This window comes from Protopterus annectens, chromosome 12.part0, assembly GCF_019279795.1.
Source record: "Protopterus annectens isolate FY-2018-M chromosome 12.part0, PAN1.0, whole genome shotgun sequence".
Classification (NCBI taxonomy): Eukaryota; Metazoa; Chordata; order Ceratodontiformes; family Protopteridae; genus Protopterus; species Protopterus annectens.
The window spans coordinates 256,288,475-256,300,577 of NC_056746.1; the positions used below are offsets into that span (position 1 = coordinate 256,288,475).

The window sequence follows — 12,103 nt, forward strand, 5'->3', positions numbered from 1 at the left end:
ACCTGCACATCCAAAGTATCTTAATTAATTTCTTTTCCTAAGGCTATTTTGTACAAACTGATTCTGGACTCTCCGAGGTGGTATTTGAACCTAAGTATTTAGGAAGGATTCATTTGCTTCTTAATTTACAGCTTAGTTTACATTTGTGAAATTCAGTGTATGACAGTATTAAAGTTGTAAGTTGCTAGTGTTGGGATTTAAAGCCATGTTGACGAACAAAGTGCTGTCACTATCTTGGCTTTTAAAATGACTACGGCAGATGAAATCCAAACTTGTTGTGTCTGAGAAACGAAGTACTGTTACCACAGAGGTGGAGAGCTTGTTACTGCCAAGGCATGTGACAACTGCTAGTAAAAACAGATGGAGTGTGTTTTATCGTGTGGTATGCATACCTTTTGAATCAACATATACACCATTAAAATAAGCAGTTATTAAACTTTTTACATTACAAAGTCTGCAGCTTTTGTAATAAAGTGGTATGCATGTAGGGATGAGTTTCTATAACAGGAATGCATAAGTCAGACTCGTTACTGCAGGAGCACTAGGACCCAGAAACATTTCAAGGACACGCCTGTCAATCAGGGAGTTTGGTAAAGTGACAGATTAGTGGGCAGTTCTTGCTGACACCCTATTCCATCAGAGGGGGATATTTAACTTGGGATCCAGACCAGACCTCAACAGAGTGTGCAAAACCAGTGAGTCTGAGAGAAGGAAAAATTGAGAGAAGACCGGGAGCTTAAGTGAAAGCAGCTACTGCAATAGCAAACTGAGACAAGAAACACACACACACCTCCCCCAGGGGCTGCTATACTTAGTGACTGAACAGGCTGCTCTACAAGAAGCCGACTGCAAGCTAGTCATGTTCCAGTGGCAAATCGACCTGGGCTGGATATTGTACATAAACACTTCAGCGGTGCATAACTGAACTGGACAAATCAGACAGTTCACTGAAGAACAGGAGCCAAAAAAGTGCATCAGATTTGCCTAGTGTGGTAACATGAACAGATTTCCTCAGCCTAAAATGCAGCAAGAGACGTCAACCACATGCAAAAGGTGACCAGAGACTTGATTCAAGCAGTGTCCAAAACTTGGTGCAGGGAGATGTTAGAGCTGACAGTGGAACATAGTATGTTATAAGGGACATGCGTTGGAGGAATCACCAGCAAAATAAGCTTAGTAAAGGAATTCCGATTTGTTCACAGACACACACACATGCATGTTTTATTTATAGATGGGGATTTTACAACATTTAAAAGAAGTAGCACTTGGATTTTTTCTGAAGTTTGTGCATTTCTGATATTCCTTTTTTCTCTAGAATCTGTGCTGTCATTTCCCCTGCTATACTAAAGACTGCCTTGAGAATACCATCACCTGGAATTTTCTGTGTAAATGAAACAGTGCAGCAACAAGTGAATACAAGACACTTTCCAGCATTTTCGTATGGACTCTCTCTCTCTCTCTCTATATATATATATATATATATATACATACATATATATATATATATATATATATGTGTGTGTGTTGTTATCCTGGACAATATCTGCAAATGTCCTTATTTGCTATAAAATGCAAGGGGTTGATGTGACTCTTCATTTTTCGCTTACCAGGAGATAGTAACGTTGGATGTGTTTTCTGTGACTCCCTTTTTAAAGTTTTTTTTTTAATTGCCACTTCCTAAGCTGCCGTTTCACTCAACAAACTGTCATCTAGTCTAGACAATTTGTCGTAGCTTTGAGTAACGCTGTCACCATGGTAACCACCAGTGGTCCAATGTGAATTTTGGAGAAAAAGAGTAAAATAACGAAACTTGGAGAAGATGTTCTTGGCAATGTATTAATTCTTTGGGAACTTTTTAAACTGGCTGCTACACTGCTTGCTGGAGTAAACTCCTGAGAAGCAAGCACTGAGTCCGAAGATCCTCCAAAAAGAGAACCTCTGGACGTTCTGATCCTTGTCTAGCTATTAAAAGGAAGAGTTCTTTATTGAGCTTTAATATATATGAATTGTTTCACTGTGACTGCATAGTGCTGGCTGAAAAAATAACTAGCTATAAATATACATACATATATACATACATGTATACATGTATGTGTATATATGTATGCATTTGCAACATGGGACTGTCACACATCTTTTTGTTCTGCAGCTGCTTGGTTTTGATTCCTCATCGAGGTGTTTGCCAGCCTTACTTGAGACTGCGACCATCTCCCAGTGACAACCTGCCTGTGAAGGAAATCATCGAGCATCCAGACCCAGAATACGATCCCAAAGAACAAGACCTAGACGAAAGGACTCTGCGGAAAAAACTGGGTAGTCACTTTGACCCTAATTTCATGTCAGTGGCATCCCCTGAAAAAGTGAACTTGTCTACCCAAGACCCACAATATTCCAGATTCAAACCCCCTCCACTATCACCAGACTTGAAGAAGCATGACCTCTCTGTGACACCATATGGCATGCGGCTTACTCTGGGCAAAAAGGCCAGAAGGAAATTCTTGCAGTGGATTTGGGCTTCTACCTATTGCCCTGTAGTGTATACCTGGAAGGACCTGGGGCAGAGGTTTTGGCCCCGTTACATCAAGGAAGGGAACTGCTTCAGTGAAAAGTCATGCTCCTTCCCTGAGGGCATGTACTGTAAGCCCTCCAAGTCCGTGAACAAGACCTTGCTGAGGTGGTACTGCCAAGGATGGGTAAAACAGAAGTACTGTACCTGGATACCAATGCAGTACCCCATTATATCAGAATGTAAATGTTCCTGCTGAGGGAAGGAGCTGAACTGAGTGGGAAGGGAGGGGAAACGTGTCTTGCACTGTAGACTTTTCTAAATAACAATAAATCTAGCGCAGATATACACCACAGTGTGACCTAGAAAAGTTCTAGCCACTGTAGTGAGAATCTTATTTTTATACGTTTTAGCTTTTGCATCAGTGTACATATACAGCTATTTTTCCTTTTTTTATTACATTCTCTTTGTGAGGACACAAGACTAAAACCCTGCAATCCAGAACACACTGAAACACATGGAATCTAAAGCACTTCTAACTAAGGGGGAGTGGCATTTCACTTAGCAAAAATTAGTTTATCCTCTGTGAATGTTGAGATATATTATTGTGAGTGCAAATGAATGAATGAGTGTGTGTAAGTTTGTATGTGACATTATCCCCCTATAAATGATTTATTTACTGACTTGATGGACATGAAAACTAACTCGCAATGCTGCCTAGAGTTTTGTTTTTGTATAATAATTATTATTATTAATAAGTAATGGAAAATATCAGGTGGAAATTTTATTGAGTGAATTCAGTCTCATTTGTCATTGGAATACATATAGTACTGTGGAAATTAAAGATACATGTACAATTTATTTATTTTAATGTTTGTGTATAGATAAAAGAATCTAGAAAATATACGAGAGACTATTGGAAATGTTTACTTGAATATTTCTAAACAAACCCACATATTGGTGTAAATAGAACAGTGAAACATTTTTAGCAATAAAAACTGTATTTGAAACAATCTGTTCTTTGAGAGTCACCTACAGTAGGCAAAATTAGCTTTCACTAAACAAAACGGCACTGATTAACCCATTGTGGTAGTGAAACTGGAGGCTTCATAGACCTGGATGACTAAAGGAGTCAATTATGTGATACCTTTTACTTAAACATGCTAATTAGCATGACAGAAAGGGTTGTGTTTTGGATGAAAGAGAAGGACAGCAACAATGTGTTTTTTTTTTTTGGGGGGGGGGGGTTTAATAAAAAAAATCCCTTTGCAGATTTATCAGCATCACAATGTAAGAAAAGCGGAAATGGATATCACTTTCTAGTAGATATGGGGATTCCTCCCCCCTTAGAACACTTTCTTTTTTGGGTCAGAATGCTGTTTATTTTTGTACTTACATATGTTATCTGCTTGTGTCTTATGATGCTAGGGACCTGTTAATGGAAAGAGTTAAATAAAGCTCTTTCTTATTTTGAAAAGAGAATGCACTTATAGATCTCCATAAAACTACAGAGAGAAGAAAAAGTAGTGCCGTTTTAAAATATAATGTGTGTGTGTGTGTGTGTGTGTGTGTGTGTGTGTGTGTGTGTGTGTGTGTGTGTGTGTGTGTGTGCGTGTGCGCGCGCGCACAGATATACATATGAAAGCACGTCTGCATCAAGTTTCTGAGTAGAAACTAAAAGGTAGGTATGATAGAGTTTCATTGCAGTTTGAAAAGAAGAACCTCCAGATATAGCTAATTTTAGTTAATAGCCATTTTGTATACCCATTATACTTCTATTTATTCACGGATAATTTTAGAATGTGTAATGTCCGTGCGTGCTTTTGCATATCTGTGTAGGGGGAGTTCAGCAGAGTCACTGACTTGTTTCTGCACAGTGAAAGACTGGCAGCAATGTTACTTCTACACCTTTCACAAGATTGTCTTGTCTGCGAAATGCTACATCCTTTCACACCACTGCAAACTTATATGGAGTTAGTCTACACTTTTTTCTGTATATATGTGTTACTCTAGTATGGGGAAAAAACTGATAATGACAAATTCACAATTTATTGAGTTAATGCACATGCCCTATACTACATTTTCTCTTCTGTGTGTGACAGTATGCAACATTTTCTGCTGTCTGTAAATGCAGCAAAATGTACTCATCTCTTCTATCCATCAAAGAAAGTTAACCAAATATATAAAACCTGGAACTGCACCCATGAGAATGTGATAGATATACTGCAAACTGTGTACACTCTGTGAAATATATCTTACTGTTTAATTCTACCATTGCAAGACTTTCTGGTAGCGAGTGAAGAGAAACACAGGTTATTTGCTCTGCAAACATGTTTTACAGCTTTGCAACACAAGGAATGCTGAGAATCTTTTTAACATTGTAGGGAGGGGAGAGGAAGGGGTCTGAATGTAGTTGTAAACTAACTTTTAATGAGGGAATATTGCATGGAAGAAAGAAAAACTCTCGCAGAGGAACTGTGTATGTAGAATTCTAGCACACAGGACATGGATTTGGTGATATCTGGCTGATGTAAGCTTCCCACATTCAACCTATTTCAGATTTCCTCAGGATTATATCACATTTATTGTGTTAGGAAATATTATTTATACATACATATATATATATATATATATATATATATATATATATATATATATATATATATATATATATATATATATATATATATATATATATATATATGTGTGTGTGTGTGTGTGTGTGTGTGTGTGTGTGTGTGTGTGTGTGTGTGTGTGTGTATGTATATATACATATATAATACATATATTGGGATTTATCCTGTCTGATTATTTTTTCTTTCTGAATTGTGATGCCCCTTTACATGCCATGCAGGGCTGAAAAATGTTTACTTAAATTCCTAGCTCCACGTAAGCTGCAATATAAAGCTACAACTCATTGAAAGCCTTCTATTTTCCCTTTCTCCTGCAGAGTTCTACAACTTCTGATTAACTGTCCTCAGTTGCTGTGTGTGCTTTTTCATTTCAAAGATGCCTTAAAGAAAAAAAAAAATCAGAGACAGAAAGGGCAGGGTGCCAGCAGTGGGAGGGAATCCCGCACCCCTTTCCCTTTGCTTGCATGGCCAGCTCTCCAGAGTACTGGAAGCCCCTCTTGACTCAGAGGCGCCACAAAGCCACCCCCCCCCTTCTTGACAGAGCAGGATGAAACATTTAAAGTGGAAGAAGCCTGCCAAGGCTTAACCCTTTCTGGCCTGAATGTCTTATAAGTCGCATTACAGCTACTGCAGTTTTCCATATAATGCTGTGGCTTCTGACAACACCTATTCAAAAATCAGAAACCTTGAAAAATAAATCCATAAAAAGAAAAGAAAAGACTGGAGCAGAGTTGATACCAAAAAGGCAGCTTTAGTTAGCATCTACACTTTTCAAGTACAGAAAATAATGCTAAAGAGAAATAGGAAAATAACATTTCTTGAGATTTCTCAAGAAATGTTACTTTCCTATTTCTCTTTAGTGTTATTAAGTACTAAAATGTGGGAAGAATATGGCAAAACAGAAGCCTTTCAGGTTTAATATTTTTGCTCACTCATCTATATACTTTAAAAGTTTGCGGTATAGCAATGCATCTATGACATGTATGCAAACTATTTGATCATCACAGATGTAAAAGCTCTGGCACTATATGTTCCTGGTCGCACTGCTTTTGGGATACAGCTCACTGTTGGTCAAGAAACGATACAGTTAGCAATGACTGTAGAACAACAGACTGAAGCTTTCCATTCTTGTTATGAATGTGTTATTTTTTCAGTTGAACTCCATGTTTCCAGCTGTCTGGTCACCTGCAGAAATTTGGTGAAAGTATAAGAAAGCTATACACAGTCTGAGGTATAACGTTCTGAGTAACACAGTGCTTTAAGGGATATTTAAATATATATATATTCATAAATGAATATTGTAGGTTCAAAAAAGTTAGGTAATACATTTCAAACACAACTTGAAATAGCTACGCCCGCATGGTGCATAGATCTCCAGGCAGCTGGTGCTGTCCAAAACCAAGGTACATCCCTGAGTTATTACTGTGGTCTAGGTCACAAGGTGACAGACTGTAAAACTAGGGATATGGGATAAGAATACAGATATCCCAAATACCTCAGAATAAACCTAACACTTTAAAAGCAAACACTGCTGGAGGCGACAGCATACATCTAGAAAATATATACCCAAATCGAGTTGTTATCAATGTTCAGTCCACAGCTTTGCATCTTTTTTTTAAGTGAATGGCATTCATGAACTATTGATGACATTTGGCCAAAAATGGTATCTCAAACTAGTTTGTCCCAGATTTACTTAAAAAACTTTATTTATAAAACTGTTGCTGCAATAACATAAAAACATTTTCTTTGGATATTTTGTGTTTTCATATTTTTTTTTCCACTCAGCCATCATGCCAAATGGTTAGTACCAATGCCTCTCATCCCCCACACTCCTAGCCCCTGTTTAAACTGACAGGCTTACCCCCCTGGACCAGGTTTGCCAATCTGCAACACAGCTGATGGAGCAACTGTCTATCTTTGGGGAAGTAGGTAGAAGAAATGGGTGCCAGCATCATCTGTCCTAACTGCTGGGATTTTCTTTATGCCTTGACAGTCTTCATCTGAGAGGCAGACATGCAATGATGTAAGCACACACCCATGCACATTCCTTGTCATGATGTGTTAACAAAGATGTAAGCACACACCCAGGCACATTCCTTGTCATGACGTGTTAACAATGATGTAAGCACAAATCCAGGCACATTCCTTGTCATGACGTGTTAACAATGATGTAAGCACACACCCATGCACATTCCTTATCATGACATGTTAATGATGTAAGCACACACCCAGGCACATTCCTTGTCATGACGTGTTAACAATGATGTAAGCACACACCCAGGCACATTCCTTGTCATGACGTGTTAACAATGATGTAAGCACACACCCATGCACATTCCATGTCATGAAGTGTTAACATCAGCCTTCCATCTCAATAAGCACATTTGCTTGTGACATTAATGCTGTTCTACAGCCTCCACTATAGAGTAGCTCACTGTTACAAAGGACTGACTCCTTCCCCAGGAAAAAGGCAAGCTCTCCATCGGTCATTCAAGCTTAGCCTTCCCTAGCCAGCTGTACAGCTTCCCAGATTGCTGATTGATCCTGGGTTACCAGTATTGCAGGTGAATACCCTACCTTGAGCCAAGGGGCTGAACTGTACATTCATATATTTTAATGAAGCACAAATGAGTATACATACATATATATGTATTTGTGTGTGTGCGTGTGCACACATGCATGTGCGCATGTATGCATGGTGTGTGTATGTATATAATATATATATATATATATATATATATATATATATATATATATGTATATGTTTGAGTATGTGTCTAGTTTTAATACTTTGAAATACATGCCTGTATCTGAGTGGCTGTGTCATGCAGACAGAATTCAATATATGTGAGATAGGTGTTGAGTGAGATGTGTGCATGTGTGTGTGTGTGTGTGTGTGTGTGTGTGTGTGTGTGTGTGTGTGTGTGTGTGTGTTTATTTATTTATTTATTTATTTTATATTTATTTGCCGGGTTAGATCACTGATCAAGACTGACCAATTTCAGGCACAGTTTGAAATGCATAAGAAATAGCAGGACAAATATTTTGTTTAAAAGATAATTTCAAATTATAATATAATAGTGAAAGAAGGAGGATAGTACATAAGGAAATCATATTAGAGAGAGACAACTAGGAAAAGACAGAACAGCCATACAATATAAATGTTATGAAGCCTCAGAGAGAAAATGAAGCTTCTGTAGTAAGCATGTTTGCAGAGGGAGTGACAGCCCTTAGAATGTCCTGCATTTAAAATGGATGACACACTATCAGTGTCTCAGAAACAAGAGGAAGAGAATTTAACAGCAGACCATACATCTCAACCTCTCAGCGCTAGAAATCTGGACAAAGCCTGACAAAAAGGGGGTGACAAAGGCCCAAAAATAGGGACAGATTTTAAATATTGTTTTTATAAAATTAGAAAGTTGCTAGAATAACAGTGTTTGTATTAACACGCATTTTTCTTAAGGATTTAAAGTCTGAAACACAATTTTTTTCATTATTAACTAACCCCAATCACCAGATCATCACAGTGATTTACCAGAAAATCACAAATTTTATGAGGAACAGACCAACAATATGAGGCAAAAATCTGGACATTCTGCAAAAATCTGGACAGTTGAGAGATATGGCTCAGCAGACATATTTTCACATTTGCCTAGTAGAAGAGTTTAATCCAACACAATACAGAAACTGTACCTGGTTAGAAAGTAAATTTGATACTATACTGACTACCTAAATCTCAAAGCCAAGCAGTTAAAAATGAGATACAGAAATGCTCAAATAATGGATTCATAGAATAATCCCAGAATGAATGGAATACCTCATTGCATGATGAGTCTATAAGGTTTTGTAACAGCATCAGTAAATTAAACAGCATACTGAAATTTGATTCATATTCCATGCCCTGAGTGAATACACTCACACACACACACACACACACACACACACACACACACACACACGCGCACACACACGGCATGTCCGGGCTTTATCAGTAGCATGTTCTGTGGGTACAGTTCATGTATTCTCTCAGGACCTGTATGATTTCTCTGTCTGCTCTGTTTCATCAGTCTTCTTCAAAATACACAGCATAGGTTGAATGGCAACTCAAAATGTATCTGTAGTTTTGTATTGTGTAGCTTACTGTCATACAATTACCTTGCAAAGGCAGTTTGGCATAGGCAGAATACGTTAAAGTAAAATACAAATATAAAAGCTACATACTTACATAACAGACAAAATCTTGACACACATTAATAGTAACTAATCAAATAAAAAGTGTCAAACCTCAATCAGCACTTCAAAATGTAACCAACAAACCAATGCATTAAATATAAAATGTAACAATTATTTAACAAGATTATCTTAAGTTACTCAGTCAAAGTTTACATTTAACTTTTTTGTCTACATGTATCTTTATTTACATACGCACTGCTATAAGTGAAAAGATCGGATATTATTGTAGTAAAATATGAGCTTGTGAAACAGAATATGAATAATGATAAGTTGTGCTCATAAAATATAGATCAGGTCTGAAACACTAGGACTGATTAGTATTTGATACAGAGATACTAGGTAATAAAGATTTAGAAATACTAACAGCACACTAGCACTATCAGCATGAAAGCATTCAGGACTGACATTGCGATGACATTTTACTGATGACTTCTGCTCCTGTTGCTGAACAAGGTATAAAGTCATGATTCCTTGGACGATATGAAGCTTTAGGGTAATTGCTACAGAAATAACGAGTGATGAAACATGCTTGTTGCCCGATGTACCACATGGTGCACAAACAGGAAAGATATAGACTGTTATTTTTGTTATGCTCTTCAAAAATGTTAATTTCTTTTCTGCCCATTGCAGCTGATACACCCCAGTGGCTAAGACTTATAGTTCCATGTTATCTACCACTGTACGAAGGAAAACATGTTTCAGCAAATCTGCTCTGAAAGTTCTTCTCTGCAATTTCAGTTTCCTTGTTGTTTTTTTTTTTTTGTTTTGTTTTGTTTTTTTCTTTGTTTTTAATTATATATTAAGGAGTTACTCAGTCACTGTCACATTCATTACATTCTTTCTCTTCCTCAAGGACTGTTGAGTCCACAAATCATTCTTCATATGACACACAGTGTAACTAGTTCACTGCTGACATAATTTTAAATGATTAGTAGGAGATAATCAATGCTTATTTTTTTATTCCAAATATGTGTTTTTATCTTTTGTTGCTCTTTGTCATTTAGGAAACACAAGTACTACCAAAACAAAATTTCGAGTGTCAGCTCTTTTACAGGAGAAGAACAAACACAAAAAGACAGACATAAGAATAAACAACAATTATAGTACAAAACTAAATATCTAAGTAGCTGTCGCACATGCTTGTACACTATTTATTGCATTGGACAACACTGACTACTAGATAATTAACACATGAAAAGTACACTATACACAGAGGTGAGATTGGGTGATATTGCACATAAGGAAGTGACTGGAATTACACTTAAATGAAAATATATTAATTTTAGTATGCAATAAATAAATAGAATTACTGTATTAAAAAAAGAAAGAAAAAGAATGAGATATATATCATATATATAGATGTATATGTAAATGTCTGTCTGTCAGTTTATGGATATGTGTGGACAACTGCTAAAACTTTCTACCCATTTCAATAGTCATCTTCTAGCTGAAGATGTTTACATAATTGTTGAAACTCAATACTTGCTTACCTATCCTGGATCAGTGCCTGGCATACAGATAAGAGGAGAGGTTAACACCATTTGTAAACTTGCCTATAAAGGGTTTGGTGCTGAACAAGTTATCTGTGCTCTTATGGAAAGGCTGCATGTTAGCAGATGGTCACAGAATCAAGAGTTGTGTCAGCAATCACAGTTAATTTTCCAAGATGTTCCTTTCCATGGTCCATGGTATCATTTCAGAGGTCTTCTGCACTGATGGAGGTATGAGGGTGTTTCTTTTTCCCTGTCAATGGAATGGACATTTACAAATAATTAGCTGACCATATGACATATGGATACGGCACATTCACCAGTCTACTGATATATAACCTGTACCATATATGTTGTTCTTCCACAAGACCTGTTCATTTAAGTTCGTTTTTCAATGTGGACTACAACACTGGCAGCTGTCTGGCAGTTTAGATTACAGATTTAAGGCTCTAAAGTGCTAAACAGCCTAATCACTGATTTGACTCCTTCAAGTTCTGTTTGCAAAGTGTGTTACTATTAGCAAGTCACTTAACTAGACAGTGCTTGTAGGTCACATTTTAAAAGTAGCACTAGTGACCATTAGACTTACCTGTTTAAATAAATAACATAAACTACATATAATAAATAAATCAGATACAGTCTGACAAGTTGCTTTTATAACTGAATGATTACAAAAATCTTAGAAGCAGTTACAGTGCAAAGAAATATCTTGCCACTAACAGCCAATTAAATGTGCATGTTCTCCACATGCATATGAAGGTTACAGCTATATGAATTCTTAAAGCGTGTCATAAAATTCTATATTATCTAAATAAATTTCATGTACTGGTAAAGGAGAGCAATCTGGAATTCCGTAGTGACAGATATGAGGGACTATAACCAAATATATAGCTATATGTTAAATAACACATGATTGTAGAATATTTCTCAGGAAACAAACTTAGTGATGGTAACTGATTTAAATGTGGATTTCAGGGAACACTGACTACACCAGGCTAAAATAGATAAATGGAGCAGTCATTTCTGCTATGGTATCAGAAATTAAGGATATATTTTTTGCAACAGTATATTAATTTATTTGACTAGTTTTGGAATATACATTAACATGACATGGAGCTCACAATTTAAAAATATTTTACAAGAAGAAAAGATACAGTACTGATTCACAAAAGGTAGTGTTCTTAAGCTTATGTCCTCTTATGTGGATAGACTGGACACATCTGTATTTTTCTGTTTAT

General features: G+C 36.8%; 1 protein-coding gene across 1 annotated transcript; it reads left to right on the plus strand.

Moving 5' to 3' along the window:
* Window positions 1-650: 650 nt before the first annotated feature.
* On the plus strand, window positions 651-3,519 carry LOC122816490 (noggin-2-like). Its single transcript, XM_044089321.1, has one exon. The coding sequence runs from the start codon at window positions 2,079-2,081 to the stop codon at window positions 2,763-2,765; it is 687 nt and encodes a 228-aa protein (XP_043945256.1). The 5' UTR covers window positions 651-2,078; the 3' UTR covers window positions 2,766-3,519.
* The last annotated feature ends 8,584 nt before the right edge of the window (window positions 3,520-12,103 follow it).

Coding starts and splice junctions, on each gene's coding strand:
- LOC122816490 (XM_044089321.1), top strand. CDS start 2,079: ATGTATACATGTATGTGTATATATGTATGCATTTGCAACATGGGACTG.